General features: G+C 44.0%; 1 protein-coding gene across 2 annotated transcripts in view; it reads right to left on the bottom strand.

Annotated features, from left to right (window-relative positions):
* Positions 1-2,422: 2,422 nt before the first annotated feature.
* Positions 2,423-18,780, bottom strand: part of slc25a25b (solute carrier family 25 member 25b) — a gene marked incomplete at its 5' end in the record, with an annotated part of 63,381 nt that continues 47,023 nt past the window's right edge. For both annotated transcript variants that reach the window (XM_084159917.1, XM_084159918.1), the window contains 6 exons: positions 2,423-2,929; positions 3,246-3,396; positions 3,568-3,843; positions 4,124-4,276; positions 5,707-5,865; positions 16,882-16,993. In XM_084159917.1, coding sequence (XP_084016043.1) covers positions 2,745-2,929; positions 3,246-3,396; positions 3,568-3,843; positions 4,124-4,276; positions 5,707-5,865; positions 16,882-16,993 — 1,036 coding nt within the window. In that variant the 3' untranslated portion in view covers positions 2,423-2,744. The remainder of the gene's footprint in view (positions 2,930-3,245; positions 3,397-3,567; positions 3,844-4,123; positions 4,277-5,706; positions 5,866-16,881; positions 16,994-18,780) is intronic.

The raw sequence follows: 18,780 nt of genomic DNA, 5'->3' as shown, positions 1-18,780 counted from the left end.
AAAATTTGTTGTTTTTCAGAACACTGAAAGCCCGAACTCAAGAAATACTAAATTCTCCCTGAGGATGGAACAAAATAACAAATTACTTAATTAGACCAATTTTCCTCTCCATCCTCTGGAAACGGAGTACTTTTCGATTAATGGATCTCAGGTAAAATAAGGCAACTGCAAGAACACTTAAGTCTTGCATTTGAAGATTTGCGAGGGATAACCAAGTCTCAAATTGGAACTTTAAATATGTTTTGTTCACATATTCAGAGGAAAACAAAATAAATGGCCTTCAGCATACAGGAAAAACAGCTTGAGACATTAAGGCTTACAACAAATAACACATCAGCCTCCATTCATGCTCCATATAACACTTAAAAGGTCCAATGCAGCCATTTTTATCTCAATATCAAATAATTTCTGGGTAACAATTAAGTACCTTACTGGGATTATTTTTAATAAAAATGATCAAAAAGAAACAAAAATATCTTCTTATCAAAGCAAGAATTTTGCTAGGACTGTCTGGGAGTGGTCTGAGTTGGGAGGGGAAAACAGAAAATTAGCTGTTATGGGCGGAGAGGTTTGGAACTCTTTCTTATTGGTCTAACTAATTTACCGCATGGTGATGTCACCATGGAAGACCAAAACTCCATCCCACCCAAACAAGCTGAAATTTCAGGAGGTCTTTTCAAACAGCCCTTACACTAAAAGGGCATTATCATTTTCACAATATTATTCCAACGACAGTGTGGAAATATATATATAAAAACACAGGAAAATCTTGTTTTTGACTGCACTGGGCCTTTAATATTAATAATTTTAGTGAAAAGTATGTTTTTTTTTTTTTAAAGACATCACAATGCAACGCTAGCATCCATCATTTGATTTCAGTAAAAAAAAAATATATTAAAGTCTGGTTAAAGTTAAAAGAAAATTACCTTCAAGTGCATTATTAAGTGTTCTTTGTTTAAGTGCAGTGAGAGGAAGCTTGGTAGTGGAGGTGTTTGCTCATTGCAGTTTAAATGTAATGGAGCAGAACGAGAGACCTCATTCACACAGACCATTGCCCTGTCCCACACTTGCTAATGTTGTGTTTCCAAGTGCACTGCACTTTGACTAAGGCCGCACTACACCACCACGCCCTCACACACTTATTGAAATGGGACATGGAATATCCAGCACCCTGGAAATTCACGCATTTACAGACTGTAGACTTCAGGTGCAGAGAAGGTCCGGAGGAACCATGTCAAATCAGGACTTCCTGTCCGAAATGTTAAACAGGTAGTGACAGCATAACACCCCAAACCTTGATCAATAGGTAGGTAGGCTAATCATTGTGTGTTGCATCATATCGATAAAAACAATATATAAATAGTTGCTGAATATGTTGTTATAGTATTGTAACTAAACATATGCTAACAGCATCTATTATTTGAGTGCTGCCTGTACGGACCACATTTTAATAAATATCTCGTTACAATACGAAATAAAATAAAAGATAGCATCAAGACACAAACTTCTTCTTACCAGCTGTTTTAAGACTAAGTGGACAATAAGACACTATGGGCATCCAACCTGCATCGCCTTTTCAGTTCAAATCAGTTTAACATTCTTATCATCAAGTCAAACAATGAGGAAAAGGAAAACCACAGTTTGGATTTCTTTTGAATGGGGCAAAACAATACAGGAATTAACCAGATAAACCAAAATTCTGAGTTGAGGTTTTTCTCCCTTGAGACAAATTTAACACAGTTAGTGCCCTAATAGTTGCCGACTTGGGGAGTGCTGCGTTAAAGGGGGACAGATAATACATAAGAACATTTTAGATGACAATCAGAAAAGCCCTTTGTCATGAATTAGGCTTTGGTTGTCTTTCACAAGCCAGATAGGTTAACCAATACTGCCATCTATAGGATAGTACTATGGGATGAAGGGTCAAACATTTACTTGATACCTGCTCCCCCAGCTGCTTTTGTCAGTCCCCACAAACATACAACAGCCGCCGCAATGCAACAGTCACAACCAAAAGCAGCTTCTTGGTCCCTAAAAACATTTTTGTTAGCAAACTTCAAGCAGGTTGGAGAATATTGGTGTTCCAGTGAAGAGATTGCTTTTTAGTTAACCTGGGTCTTCATGTTGAATAACAAAAAGCCAACAGTGGACTCAAGGTGAAGTGCCTCTGGATTGATAACAAAATAACGCATTAAATAATGATGATTAAAGGTTACATCTGAGAGAGGATCCCCATACCTCCCTCCAAGTCACAGTGTCCGTCCACATCTGTCCATCGCTTCTTTTAGTCCAGGGTTCTCCAACCCTGTTCCTGGAGAGCTACCCTCCTGTAGATTTCTGCTCCAACCCCAGTTGTAAGTAACCTGATGCAGCTGATCAACCAGCTAATTATTAGAATCAGGTGCGCTGGATTAGGGTTGGAGTGAAAACGTACAGGACAGTAGCTCTCCAGGAACAGGGTTGGAGAACCCAGTTTTAGTCGTTAGTGTTGTAGTATATACAGTATATATATCTCCTCCCTCCATCCACCTCTCCTCACCTGTCCTCATAACATTCACAGAATGAGATGACGTTTCCAACAACCCCAGCAACAACCCCTTCTTTCCGAGTCACCCGCTCCGCTGCTTGGCAACTCTTCCCACAGTCTCCTCCTCCTCGCTCTCCTCTTTTTCTCTCCAAAAAGAAAAGCAAAAAAGAACCCTTTGGCCTTTAGGGGAGGTGCCCCCTCCCTCTCCTCCTGGTCCTCACCGAGACACAACCCCCAGGCTTATCTTGAGGTTCTCGTAGACCACGTAGCTGATGCTGACCGCTGGAATGACCTTCATGAAGTTGGGGGCCAGGCCCCGGTAGAGTCCGAACACACCCTCAGTCTTCACGATATGTTTAAACAGACCCGACATGGTCATCTGGGGACCGCCCTCGATGGTGGCTGAGGGGACACAACATGAGAGGAAGTTAGATGAGAGACAAGAGATACACATCAACACTAGGGATGCACCGGTCTGGAAACTAAGTCAATGTCAACTATCTGATATGGCAACTATATATATATATAATATCTGTTATAAAATACACTTCCCATGTACCCCACTACCAATTACGGAGACAGACGTATTTATGCATCCCCGATTAACACATTCCATTGTACCACTGATTTTGGTGGGTCCATGAACCAACACTGTCACCAATTAATTCTGTGCAAGTGATCTAATGAAACTCCAAAGAGAAATTGGCAGTGAGCGTACCTTGTGCCTGCATGCGGGTCCTGACCAGGGCCAGGGGATAGCTGGCCAACTGACCACAGGTGCTGGAGGTGGTACCGCAGGCTAACAGGACGAACACCCCCGGGTCTGCACTGTCTGTGGCGTAGCGCTGCAGCCATGAGTTCTTCAGAGTCTGGATGGATGGAGGGAGGGAGGAGAAGGGAGAAAGAAATAGACAATGAGGTTAGTTGTAGAGAAAGTAGATGTGTGGGAACGAGAGATAAGAATGACAGTGAGACTAAAATAATATTAAACAACTTCCTTTAGATTCCCTCCATTCACTCACACAAACACACACACCCACCTCGTAGACGGCCAGGTCAATGCCAGCGTAGGGGATGATGCCTATCAAGTTGGGAATGTAGCCCTTGTAGAAGGCTGCCATGCCCTCCTTCCGGAAGATGTGTTTGGCGCAGTCAGCGATGCCAGAGAACTGTCCTGTCTTCCTCAGGGCTAGGCGGGTCTTCAACACCTCCATAGGGTAGATGCTGCTCTGAGCTATGGCTCCAGCCAGGGATCCAGCCACAAACCTCTCCAGGATGCCCAGGGTCTCCTGGTTGCTGCCTATCAACCGTTTGATCTGGACAACACCACAACAACTCTGGTTAGTGTCAGTCCTGAAGAGCATTTGAGTTCAACTACTACGCCATGAGGACCTAGTTAAGACAAACTTGTTAAGTGACAGTTGCTTAAAATATTTCCTCGGGGTATGTTTCTAGACAGAGTCTGAAGGAGTAATTTTTTGCCCGAAGGACAGTAAACGACAGAGCTGTTGATACCAAATATTTCATTGGCTTCAATTGACAACACTAGAAAGGGTCCCGTCATGTCAAAGTAAGGGTGCTGAATGATAGGTTTACCTGCTCGTAAGCCATGAACTTGATGGCCGACTCGGGGGCGATCTTGATGACGTTCATGCCGTTGCCTCGCCATAGTGACCTCATGCCGCCCTCGCGGATCATGTGGGTGAAGCCGCCGGCGATGCACATGCTGTTGGTACGGGTGGCGTGGACCTGGACACCAAACCGAGAGACACGTTATTTAGTCAACACCATGTTGCCTGTGAAGTCAAGTTATTGAACTGACTGGTAACAGGGAGGAACTGGATGCAACTTCACATCCTCCTACTCCTTATCAAATCCCCTTATGAATGTTGATGGAATGTTAAGTCATTGTTCATATTTTCATGTCATTTGCCATTATTGTACTTACCCTGCTTATGCAATAATGAATGAGAAAAAACTGGATGTGAGTGAAAAACACAGATAGAGAACGAGGGATGAACAGATAGAGAAAAAGAAAGAGGGACAAACTCCGTGCTGTTATCTATGCCAGTCTGCTTCTGCTGATGGAACACACGAGCGCTGCTGACATCACTGACCAACAGACATGCATGAACATTCCCTCGCATTGGCTCTCTTCCACCCAATCACGTTACAACACGAGGGTGTGCTCGGGCTGGCGCCTTAGGGATTGATCTGAGGATGTCATTATAATGTTTGTCTACATCTATACATTTGTTTATGGCGTGTATACGTCTGATAATTGGCTGAAACATTGTTCCCCCCTGCTGCTGTCTTGGTTGGACCAGGTTGCTCTTGAAAAATATATTTTATCTCAATGATACTACCTGGATAAATAAGGTTGAATAAAAAATGTAATGTGAGAAAGCTGAACTCTGCCTCCTACTCTGCCATGTCACCCATCTGTGTCTCAATCCCTGGTGCATCATATCAGTGGAATTGCACATGCTAGCAGAAACGGTGTCCTAAGGACAGACCTTATGCAATTGGCTCTCTGCCATAGATGGGTTAGCTGACAACGTCAGAAGTCTGTGTGTTGTTGTGATTCTGGATGGCCAGATAGCTAGCAACAATGACAATAAGCTGCCATGTAGGGAATCGTAGATGGCTCGTTTCAGCTAGTTTTATCTTGTTCTTAATAACAACATGTGTTGTTTTGAGGTGTTTTGACTGATGTCACATCTATGCTAATATGGCAAAAATTCACTAGCTAGCTAACCAACAACTTTAATGATGTATGCGAGACAACAAGTGCTCATTGTGCAAATGTATTTATGTTTTCAAGAAACACTGGAGACGAAACATAGTTTACATGTTGTCAACAATCTAAGCCAACCCAGTCTGTTTTGCTCCATAGTTGCGCACGCGTTGGTTTTGTTGCTAAACGACCAACCCGTCTATAGGACTAACACATAGATACGTGATATTACTACTGTTTAAGGTAGAGGTGGGGTCTCTTCAAGCTTGTTTTTAATGTGAGCCAAAATCCTGACTGGCTGTTTAACGTTAAAGTGAACTAAGAATTGTTGCATTAAAAGGGGATCCGGTTTCACTTGCAGTGTGAACACAAATAACTGAGTTCTTGTCCCTTTTGCGTGAGGTCAGTTCTTGACATATCTTCTCAAAGGGAGTGTCCTTACCTGCATGAGCACTTTGAGCCGGTCCAGAGGTGCGGTGCAGGTTCGAGACACGGCGCCGGCTGCTCCTCCAGCCACTAGGTGTCGCCACCACATCCCAGTCTTCTTCTCCTCTGCGGTGAACTCATCTGGCACCATCAGACTCTCCCCAACATCAAAGATCTGACCGATAAACAAAGAGGTACAGGTAAGATGACAGGTCAATGGAGTTTCTCCTCTGGCCTAAACTATATCAACACAACTATAGGCAAACCCATTTTAAAATGACCATGAACACTGTCAATGAAAACGTGTCTTGCGATGTTTGACAAGGCATGTAGGTATTTACATGGAAATAACATAGGCAACTACAGTGTAATAATCACACACATTACAGTGCATGTACATTGTTGAATAGTACCTTCAACAGCTCTATCAGACGTCCATATACGTTTAGAGGCTGAAACAAGAGGCCTATTATGTGTGTAACATTGCAAAAGTATGATACCCAAGACTATTGTCTGTGTGTACCATTTCAAGGCTATGACCATGTCCTAATGACTGCTATGCCTTGAACTGGCAGCTACGGGCCTTGACTGGGGCATTAGGTGAGCATTGAAGCACCACATCAGGTCTGGGTGAGTTCTATAAGACTCTCTGGGACATGGGAGGGATGAGGAGCGGCACAGGCTGCTCTGACATGATAAGAGGGAAGTATGAGGCACGCATACACACTTCCAGTGAGGTCCCATGATTGACATACAGAGTTGTTGGACTGGTGGGTCTGCTTTCCTTATTCTAACCTGTGACCAACAGTATTATGCAATCATCATCCAGAATGGAGTTGGGTGGTATCCACATTTTCATACCGTTTCTGTACCATACTGGGGTACAGAGTGTTAAAGAATGTGCACACAAGGGGCACTATTTCTTAAAAAGATATATATAAAAAAATAACTATTTAGGCAACAGGGATCTTGATCCAGGAGGGGATTCTCAACTTGTGATTTGACACAAAAATAAAATGTCATTTAAAATAAATAAAAAATGTAGGGGGTAGATCAGCTTTAATATTGCAGATAGATTGTACCTTCCATCAATGTAATTGCCTGCATCACTTCCAATCCTCCATATATATTTTTTGCAAATATATATATTTTTTGCAAATATATATATTTTTTGCAAATAATATATTTTTTGCAAATATATATATTTTTTGCAAATATATATATATATATATATATATATACACATACATACATACATACACACTGCTCAAAAAAATTAAGGGAACACTTAAACAACACAATGTAACTCCAAGTCAATCACACTGTGAAATCAAACTGTCCACTTAGGAAGCAACACTGATTGACAATACATTTCACATGCTGTTGTGCAAATGGAATAGACAACAGGTGGAAATTATAGGCAATTAGCAAGACACCCCCAATAAAGGACTGGTTTTGCAGATGGTGACCACAGACCACTTCTCAGTTCCTATGCTTCCTGGCTGATGTTTTGGTCACTTTTGAATGCTGGCGGTGCTTTCACTCTAGTGGTAGCATGAGACGGAGTCTACAACCCACACAAGTGGCTCAGGTAGTGCAGCTCATCCAGGATGGCACATCAATGCGAGTTGTGGTAAGAAGGTTTGCTGTGTCTGTCAGCGTAGTGTCCAGAGCATGGAGGCGCTACCAGGAGACAGGCCAGTACATCAGGAGATGTGGACGCCTTTGTGCAAGGAGGAGCAGGAGGAGCACTGCCAGAGCCCTGCAAAATGATCTCCAGCAGGCCACAAATGTGTCTGCTCAAACGGTCAGAAACAGACTCCATGAGGGTGGTATGAGGGCCCGACGTCCACGGGTGGGGGTTGTGCTTGCAGCCCAACACCGTGCAGGACGTTTGGCATTTGCCAGAGAACACCAAGATTGGCAAATTCGCCACTGGCGCCCTGTGCTCTTCACAGATGAAAGCAGGTTCACACTGAGCACGTGACAGAGTTTGGAGACGCCGTGGAGAACGTTCTGCTGCCTGCAACATCCTCCAGCATGACCGGTTTGGCGGTGGGTCAGTCATGGTGTGGGGTGGCATTTCTTTGGGGGGCCGCACAGCCCTCCATGTGCTCGCCAGAGGTAGCCTGACTGCCATTAGGTACCGAGATGAGATCCTCAGACCCCTTGTGAGACCATATGCTGGTGTGGTTGGCCCTGGGTTCCTCCTAATGCAAGACAATGCTAGACCTCATGTGGCTGGAGTGTGTCAGCAGTTCCTGCAAGAGGAAGGCATTGATGCTATGGACTGGCCCGCCCGTTCCCCAGACCTGAATCCAATTGAGCACATCTGGGACATCATGTCTCGCTCCATCCACCAACGCCACGTTGCACCACAGACTGTCCAGGAGTTGGCGGATGCTTTAGTCCAGGTCTGGGAGGAGATACCTCAGGAGACCATCCGCCACCTCATCAGGAGCATGCCCAGGCGTTGTAGGGAGGTCATACAGGCACGTGGAGGCCACACACACTACTGAGCCTCATTTTGACTTGTTTTAAGGACATTACATCAAAGTTGGATCAGCCTGTAGTGTGGTTTTCCACTTTAATTTTGAGGGTGACTCCAAATCCAGACCTCCATGGGTTGATAAATTTGATTTCCATTGATCATTTTTGTGTGATTTTGTTGTCAGCACATTCAAATATGTAAAGAAAAAAGTATTTAATAAGATTATTTCATTCATTCAGATCTAGGATGTGTTATTTTAGTGTTCCCTTAATTTTTTTGAGCGGTCTGGGGAACGGGCAGGCCAGTCCATAGCATCAGTACCTTCCTCTTGCAGGAACTGCTGACACACTCCAGCCACATGAGGTCTAGCATTGTCTTGCATTAGGAGGAACCCAGGGCCAACCGCACCAGCATATGGTCTCACAAGGGGTCTGAGGATCTCATCTCGGTACCTAATGGCAGTCAGGCTACCTCTGGCGAGCACATGGAGGGCTGTGCGGCCCCCCAAAGAAATGCCACCCCACACCATGACTGACCCACCGCCAAACCGGTCATGCTGGAGGATGTTGCAGGCAGCAGAACGTTCTCCACGGCGTCTCCAGACTCTGTCACGTCTGTCACATGTGCTCAGTGTGAACCTGCTTTCATCTGTGAAGAGCACAGGGCGCCAGTGGCGAATTTGCCAATCTTGGTGTTCTCTGGCAAATGCCAAACGTCCTGCACGGAGTTGGGCTGTAAGCACAACCCCCACCTGTGGACGTCGGGCCCTCATACCACCCTCATGGAGTCTGTTTCTGACCGTTTGAGCAGACACATGCACATTTGTGGCCTGCTGGAGGTCATTTTGCAGGGCTCTGGCAGTGCTCCTCCTGCTCCTCCTTGCACAAAGGTGGAGGTAGCGGTCCTGCTGCTGGGTTGTTGCCCTCCTACGGCCTCCTCCACGTCTCCTGATGTACTGGCCTGTCTCCTGGTAGAGCCTCCATGCTCTGGACACTATGCTGACAGACACAGCAAACCTTCTTGCCACAGCTCGCATTGATGTGCCATCCTGGATGAGCTGCACTACCTGAGCCACTTGTGTGGGTTGTAGACTCCGTCTCATGCTACCACTAGAGTGAAAGCACCGCCAGCATTCAAAAGTGACCAAAACATCAGCCAGGAAGCATAGGAACTGAGAAGTGGTCTGTGGTCACCACCTGCAGAACCACTCCTTTATTGGGGGTGTCTTGCTAATTGCCTATAATTTCCACCTGTTGTCTATTCCATTTGCACAACAGCATGTGAAATGTATTGTCAATCAGTGTTGCTTCCTAAGTGGACAGTTTGATTTCACAGAAGTGTGATTGACTTGGAGTTACATTGTGTTGTTTAAGTGTTCCCTTTCTTTTTTTGAGCAGTGTATATACATATACACACACACACACACAGTTGAAGTCAGAAGTTTACATACAGTGAGGGAAGGTCTAAAATTGTAGCCTTGTGCAGGTCTACAATTTTATCCCTGATGTCCTTACACAGCTCTCTGGTCTTGGCCATTGTGGAGAGGTTGGAGTCTGTTTGATTGAGTGTGTGGACAGGTGTCTTTTATACAGGTAACGAGTTCAAACAGGTGCAGTTAATACAGGTAATGAGTGGAGAACAGGAGGGCTTCTTAAAGAAAAACTAACAGGTCTGTGAGAGCCGGAATTCTTACTGGTTGGTAGGTGATCAAATACTTATGTCATGCAATAAAATGCAAATTAGTTACTTAAAAATCATACAATGTGATTTTCTGGATTTTTGTTTTAGATTCCGTCTCTCACAGTTGAAGTGTACCTATGATAAAAATTACAGACCTCTACATGCTTTGTAAGTAGGAAAATCTGCAAAATCGGCAGTGTATCAAATACTTGTTCTACCCACTGTACATACATACATACATACACACACCCTTTAAAAATATATATTTTCCTTTATTACTTTCTAACCCTACCACCCCTCCCCTAATTGGAGTAAACTAGTGAACAACAACAACGCTTAGGCCTCTACTTCCAGCTTATACATACTATATAGATTTTATGGACACAGTCAATTTTACAATAGCTCTATTTTGTTTGTTTTTACTCCTGAACTTCCTCTGCCCTCAACCTCTCCGATCATTTTCATGTGTCCATCCAGTTTGCTCCTATATGCCATATCTTTCAAACTGTGCTCTCTCACAAAAGTTCTTAACCTATAACCTATATACGTATTATGACATCGAGCCAAATGCATAGCTGGAGCCCTGAGCTGGATATAATTTATTTGACACATCTTAGATTTCTTATAGTTATACTTAACTTATAGTTAGTTATAAGCAGTGGCGTAGCACAGTATTACACCCTAGTATAAACGGTATATAAATATATAGGCATTCGATTGGGAAATCATTTAAAGCTTTGTTTTGACAACTGTAGAGGGGGGGTCCTCTAAGGAAAATAAGCATCACAAGTAACAGGTATTACATGCGTTCCACCTCCTGCAGGGAATCAGCCAGTTGGTACCCCACAATCATTTAAACAGGAATGTCCCTTGAAATTAACTTTGAGCTCTTACAAGGTGTTGGGGGGGTCACTACAGCTCTTAAAAGGGGGTGGGGGGGGGTCACAACAAACAGTGAAAACACCCACTGTATCTCAGCTGCAGAACCGCTTTTAAGATTCACCGTCTAACCGACCAGAACCAGATTCCCCGTGACAGTAGTTTAAAGGCATCCTGCTCCAAACTCTAATTCACATATAAGCGACAGTGTGTACCATATACCGGGGTATTTGGAAATAGCCATGGGATAGTTTTTCCATACCGTTGAAACTATTTATTTGAAGTGTTTTAATAAATGTGAATATTTGTAGCTGCTTTTCAAGTAAATACCTGCAGTCAACTTGTGCAATACGTTAGCAGATCAAGAAGTACTACCTTACCTGCCACCCTAGACCCACTTTAATTTGCTTACCGCCCCAATAGATCCACAGACGATGCAATCGCCATCACACTGCCCTATCCCATCTGGACAAGAGGAACACCATAGTACCCTCCAAGCTTATCATTAAGCTCGAGGCCCTGGGTCTGAACCCCGCCCTGTGCAACTGGGTCCTGGACTTCCTGACGGGCTGCCCCCAGGTAGTGAAGGTAGGAAACAACATCTCCACTTCGCTGATCCTCAACACTGGGGCCCCACAAGGGTGCGTGCTCAGCCCCCTCTTGTACTCCCTGTTCACCCATGACTGCGTGGCCAAGCACGCCTCCAACTCAATCATCAAGTTTGCAGACGACACAACAGTAGTAGGCTTGATTACCAACAATGACGAGACCGCCTACAGGGAGGAGGTGAGGGCTCTGGGAGTGTGGTGCCACGAAAATAACCTCTCACTCAACATCAACAAAACAAAGGGTGCACACCCCTATCCACATCGACGGGACCGCAGTGGAGAAGGTGGAAAGCTTCAAGTGCCTTAGCGTACACATCACCGACAAACTGAAATGGTCCACCCACGCAGACAGTGTGGTGAAGAAGGCGCAACAGAGCCTCTTCAACCTCAGGAAGCTGAATAAATTTGACTTGGCACCTAAAACCCTCACAAACTTTTACAGATGCACAATTGAGAGCATCCTGTCAGGCTGCTGTATCACTGCCTGGTACGGCAACTGCACCGCCCGAAACCGCAGGGCTCTCCAGAGGGTGGTGCGGTCTGCCGAACGCATTACCGGGGGCAAACTACCCGCCTCCAAGACATATACAGCACCCAATGTCACAGGAAGGCCAAAAAGATCATCAAGGACATCAACCACCCGAGCCACTGCCTGTTCACCCCACTATCATCCAGAAGGCGAGGTCAGTACAGGTGCATCAAAGCTGGGACCGAGAGACTGAAAAACAGCTTCTATCAAAAGGCCATCAGACTGTTAAATAGCCATCACTAGCACATTAGAGGCTGCTGCTGCCTATTGAAATCAATGGCCACTTTAAGAAATGGAACACTAGTCACTTTAATAATGTTTACATATCTTGCACTACTCATCTCATGTATATACTGCATTCTATTCTATAATATTCTACTGTATCTTTGTCCATGCCGCTCTGTCATTGCTTGTCCATATATGTATATATTCTTAAATTCCATTCCTTACTAGTTTTGTGTGTATTGGGTATATGTTGTGAAATTGTTAGATATTACTGCACTGTCGGAGCTAGAAGCACAAGCATTTAGCTACATCTGCTATAACATCTGCTAAACACGTGTATGTGACAAATAAAATTTGATTTGAAGATCGCTTTCTTCATTTCACCTGTCACAATTTTTCATGATGAAGCGTACCGGTAGTCCCCAGTCACGTGGTGTTTACAAGCACACAACGACGAGAGACCAGAGCCTTGTGAGTCACTCACTGTTGTGCAGCACGCGCCAGGTGTAAAATCTAATTACAGTATGGAATTCACAACTAAATGTTAAATGTATAACTTTATGAGCTGGGGTGTCTGTCCTGCAAATAGTTTAGGTCAAAGACTTTATAAAAATTTTCGCAATGGGCTCACTAGCATTTAGTTATCATTTTTTGTATTGCTAACCTTTGGATTACAGAGACTGTGGGGTTAGAAAATAGCGCTCCTTATGTTCAGTGCCGATATGACCGTATATCCCAGGATGGCACAAGGTCGGTATGAAGGTATGACAATCTGGATACCGCCAAGCCTAGCTCCAGTATGTGACTCGTTTCAGGAAACTAGGAGTATGTTGCACGTCACTACTTCACAGGAGAGGCATTTGAACCGTAAACATTACTTTTTTTTATCAAAATGCGTTTTTTGGCAGAAATGCTTTCTGGAACATGTGAACTTTCACGTGTCTTATTAACAAACTCTTATGCCATCTGTAAATACAATTGTTAAATTACGAGACTAGTTGGTTTAGCCACGGAAAAAGATAGGAACCTTCCCGCTAGCAATGATTGGCTGAGATAATGGATGGGCTGGACATGCCGGGAGATGAGTTCCGATTGGTCTGCCATGTAGCATGCTTCTGTCTATAGCATGAGCTGCTCAGTACGTGTAGGTAATCCTTTCTAACGCAGCTTTTTTTTAAAGAAAGTCGTTTTCATTGCAAGTTAAAGCGTACTGTTAGCTGGCTGGCTCGCTAGCTAACATTACATGTATGATCTGTGTAGTAATATTATCATCATCTCAGAAACCATTTGCATTGCTAGTTATAGTCTAATGTTAGCTAGCTAGCTAACATTGAACCTAGTTGGTTAGCTTTTGCTACCTGCAGATTCATACTTGGTAGTAACGTTATGAGTTGGGATTATGGTTAATTGTTTAGCTAGCTATGTCTAAACAAAGACTCCACTATGCAAGTAACCATTTCACTTTACACCTTCTGTATCCTGTGCATGTGACAAATAAACTTTATTTTTATTTTTTATATAGTGTGTGTTTACCAGAGACAGTAATGTGAAGAACAGTCAAATTAGGATATAACGTTAGGCCAACGAGACCGTGTCCAAGTTCTAAAATTCTCAGGTAGAATGCCCTGCTTTTATTTTGGCACACTCACAACCGTAAGCTATTTTCTGTAATTAACTTGTAAATAATGATCTTGTTGTGAGTTTATTTTCCTATAATAATGATATTTTCTTTGCTAAAGTTAAGACGTTGTCAGTTATGATATGGTCATTATTTGAACTGGCTAGCCAGCTAACTTAACGTTAGCAAGCAAGCAAGCTAGAAACGAACCAAAACATTGTTTAGAAAGTTGCTTTTAGTTGCCTGGTTTGCTAGATTGATATATACTACATTCATTTTTAAACGGATGGGTTTATTGGTGTTAAAATACACCAGATATGCCATTTTGGACCACCAGGCTGCTGATGTCATGCAGCCTGTCTTTTTTGTGTTTATACTTTTTCATAACGACAACGACAAGTTTGATGTCGGACAACAATAGAATGTTCATGATGTCACTGCGACAACTGTCTACAAACATGTCGATAGATGTAGTATAAACCAGACTTTAGTCTTGAAATCTTTGGTTGTTTAGTACACTACCGTACTCACTCTGTTTAGCACATGGCCTCACATGTGAATCCTTAAAGAGATGGGTGGGGCTAAGGCTTATGAGGGTGAGGTTGAGGGTAGAGGAAGTTCAGGAGTAAAAACAAACAAAATACAATTATTGTAAAATTGTCCATAAAATGTATATAGTATGTATAAGCTGGAAGTAGAAGCCTAAGCATTGTTGTTCACTAGTTTACTCCAATTAGTGAAGGAGTGGTGGGGTTGGAAAGTAATAAGAGGGTGGGGGGGGGGGAGGCTTAAGAGGGTGTGAACGATGCTGAATGGGCGTAGACAAAGAAGAGCTCTCCTGTAGCTGTAACAAAAGATTCAAGGGCCATTTTCTCAAAAGTGGGGTTACAAGTTTATTAACTCAAAGCAGAATTACCTCCCCATTTTTCCTCAACTCTAGTGTATGGTGTAACATTTTCTAGCTCTGTCCCTACTTTTATCCAATGTAAAAAAACACCATTTCAAATTTTGCTACATAAGACCGAATCGAGCCAGTCGGTCACATATGGACCACGAGTGTGTGAACGACGAGTGTGTGAATGGAATCTCCATTGCGATCTACAGGTCCGACTGTCTGGCCTAACGGGATGGGGTAGCAGAAAGACCAGCTGATTGACGTCAGCAGTAGTTCTTGGTTGATCTGGTCAAGGGGATTAAGCAGGATCCCAGTGACCAGTTTGGCCCCTCTAGGGAGTCTTTCCGGGAACACTGGTCAGGGCCTAGACGGCTAATATGGTTGGGGCATGGAGAATGTGTTCGTATCTGTGGGACCATTAATAATATATGAACACTACTATGCTATTCAATTGGAGGAGAAAGGACATAAGACAAACCTGTCAACATACAGTCCTAGTAGTTTTAATATTGGTAGAGCATTACATTTACATTTAAATCATTTAGCAGACGCTCTTATCCAGATCGACTTACAGTTAGTGAGTGCATACATTATTATTTTATTTCTGGCCCCCGTGGGAATCGAACCCACAACCCTGGCGTTGCAAATGCCATGCTCTACCAACTGAGCTACATCCCTGCCGGCCATTCCCTCCCCTACCCTGGACGACGCTGGGCCAATTGTGCGCCGCCCCATGGGTCTCCCGGTCGCGGCCGACAACGACAGAGCCTGTGTGTATCAAGAATGGTCCACCACCCAAAGGACATCAAGCCAACTTGACACAACTGTGGGAAGCATTTTAGTCAACATGAGCCAGCATCCCTATGGAACGCTTTTGACACCTTGTAGATTCCATGCCGCGACAAATTGAGGCTGTTGTGAGTGCAAAAGGGGGTGCAACTCAATATTAGGAAGCTGTCCCTAATGTTTTGTACACTCAGTGTATAATTCAATAGAAGAAAACAGAGAGAGAGAAGGAGAGAGAGAAACTGCCAGTTCCTTAAAGTTTTGGATCAGTGCATTCGGAAACCTGGCACTATCACTACGGTGAAGCATGGTGGTGGCAGCAACATATGGTGGGGATGTTTTTCAGCGGCAGGGACTGGGAGACTAGTCAGGATCAAGGGAAAGATGAATAGAGGAAAGAACAGAGAGATCCTTGATGAAATCCTGCTCCAGAGCGCTCAGGACCTCAGACTGTGGCGAAGGTTCACCTTCCAACAGGACAACGACCCTAAGCACACAGCCAAGACAACGCAGGAGTGGCTTCGGGACAAGTCTCTGAATGACCTTGAGTGGCCCAGCCATAGCCTGGACTTGAACCCGATCGAACATCTCTGGAGAGACCTGAAAATAGCTGTGCAGCAACGCTCCCCATCCAACCTGACAGAGCTTGAGAGGATCTGCAGAGAAGAATGGGAAAAACTGCCCAAATACAGGTGTGCCAAGCTTCTAGCGTCATACCCAATAATATTCTAGGCTGTAATCGCTGCCAAAGGTGCTTCAACATAGTACTGAGTAAAGGGGCTTTTTTTTTTTTTGACATTTGCACAAATTTATAAAAACCTGTTTTTGCTTTGCTATTATAGGGTATTGTGTGTAGACTGATGAGGAAAACATTTAACTTAATCAATTTTAGAATAAGGCAGTAACGTAACAAAATGTGGAAAAAGTCAAGGGGTCTGAATACTTTCCGAATGCAGGGACTAGTTGATGTTCGCGGCCGGCTACGACAGAGCCTGGATTCGAACCAGGATCTCTGGTGGCACAGCTAGCACTGCGATGCAGAGCCTTAGACCACTGCTCCACTCGGGAGCCTAGCTCTATCTCAACTAGAGTAAATCATTGTAGTTTCCTCCGCTTATCAATATGTCTTGCACATATAAAATGTGTGGGTCCTTAGAACTATAAAAGGCAGGGTTCTTCCCAACGAATGTAAGAGGGGCGCTGCGTTCGCGCCGCCATATAGACGCTTTTATCCAAAGCAACTTGCAGGTATGCGTGCATACATTTTTACGAATGGGTGGCCCCGAGAATCAAACCCACAACGCTGGCGGTGCAAGAGCCATGCTCTACCAACTGCGCCATACAGGACCCACTGTTTTTACTTAATGAAAAACAACCAAAACTTGTGCTTTTGAAACGACTGATGAAAAACAAAATTTGCTTTTGAACAACCGAGAGGAAAAAGTGATGTTTTTCCATCTAACTAAGTCGTCCATCTTACCGTAGAGTGTTTCCAGTACAGGATGATCTCCGGAATGTTATCTGCAGGGTGCAGCAGGTGGTAGTCTCTCCACTCGTTCCAGTCGATGGTCATCGTGCCGTTCTTGTCCATGCTGTTGACAGAGAAAACAGAAAAGACCAGAACCATTACAAAATAGCTTTTCACAGCGCGTCTTCTCTGTTGTTTCACCAGACCGTCTATGTGTGGGCGTGTGCCTGAATTCACAGTCAGTAAGCTCACACATGCACAACTTTTTGAAATAAATGATAAATGCTTTTAAGTGCTGCTTTTATCCTTTCCAAATGTAAGCATGCCATTGGCATTTTGTCTATTGGGATCTCTTTCAGTAATCTTCTTAATTTGGGCTTTTTACAAGCAATTAAAGGGCTGCAGGTTTTTGCGGTGGCTTTTTTTGTAACAATGAAAATAAAACTTGAGGAGGAGAGGGCAGAAACATAAAGAAAGTGAAATACGAAGCGAAGACGATGATGCGCATTTGTGAGGCAGGGCAAGCAGACGGAGAGGATTCCATTACTTACTACATGATAGGGGCCCAGACAAGGCCCTTCCTTATTCTGAGACCAGCAAGAGGGTGAAAGAGAGGGGTAGAGAAAGGAGAGGGGAGGCACAGAAAGGGGGAGGGCAGGGACATGCATATACACACACATTAGAACTACAAAGAACGAGGGGGGCTCTGGTGGTGATGTCATAATGCTCACCCTAACTAACGCCTGAGGAAGAATCTTTCAAATGGATGGAATAAAACCAATTACTCTTAGTGATTTCATGATATCCATATTGGACGTGGTGAAAAATGGCTTAATATGTAACATACAAGAGAAATAGATCTACTTCCGGGTAATTAAAACAACTTCACTTCAGTCAGAGAAGGAAAGACGCTACGTTTATCTCAACTAGAGTAAATCATTGTAGTTTCCTCCGCTTATCAATATGTCTTGCACATATAAAATGTGTGGGTCCTTAGAACTATAAAAGGCAGGGTTCTTCCCAACGAATGTAAGAGGGGCGCTGCGGCACTATGTAAAAAATAATAATAATATATATATATATATACACACACACAGTATCTCACAAAAGTAAGTACACCCCTCACATTTTTGTAAATATTTGAGTATATCTTTTCATGTGACCACACTGAAGAAATGACACTTTGCTACAATGTAAAGTAGTGAGTGTACAGCTTAGCTTGTATAACAATGTAAATTTGCTGTCCCCTCAAAATAACACAACACACAGCCATTCATGTCTAAACCGCTGGCAACAAAAGTGAGTACACCCCTAAGTGAAAATGTCCAAATTGGGCCCAAAGTGTCAATATTTTGTGGCCACCATCATTTTCCAGCACTGCCTTAACCCTCTTGGGCATGGAGTTCACCAGAGCTTCACAGGTTGCCACTGGAGTCCTCTTCCACTCCTCCATGACGACATCACGGAGCTGGTGGATGTTAAAGACCTTGCACTCCTCCACCTTCCGATTGAGGATGCCCCACAGATGCTCAATAGGGTTTAGGTCTGGAGACATGCTTGGCCAGTCCATCACCTTTACCCTCAGCTTCTTTAGCAAGGCAGTGGTCGTCTTGGAGGTGTGTTTAGGGTCGTTATCATGTTGGAATACTGCCCTGCGGCCCAGTCTCCGAAGGGAGGGGATCATGCTCTGCTTCAGTATGTCACAGTACATGTTGGCATTCATGGTTCCCTCAATGAACTGTAGCTCCCCATGAGACTCCCACCACCATGCTTGACTGTAGGCAAGACACACTTGTCTTTGTACTCCTCACCTGGTTGCCGCCACACACGCTTGACACCATCTGAACCAAATAAGTGCATCTTGGTCTCATCAGACCACAGGACATGGTTCCAGTAATCCATGTCCTTAGT

Source organism: Coregonus lavaretus, assembly GCF_964263955.1.
Source record: "Coregonus lavaretus genome assembly, chromosome: 4".
Classification (NCBI taxonomy): Eukaryota; Metazoa; Chordata; class Actinopteri; order Salmoniformes; family Salmonidae; genus Coregonus; species Coregonus lavaretus.
Note: the sequence above shows the minus strand (reverse complement) of the source record. Positions and strands in the feature narration are given on the sequence as shown.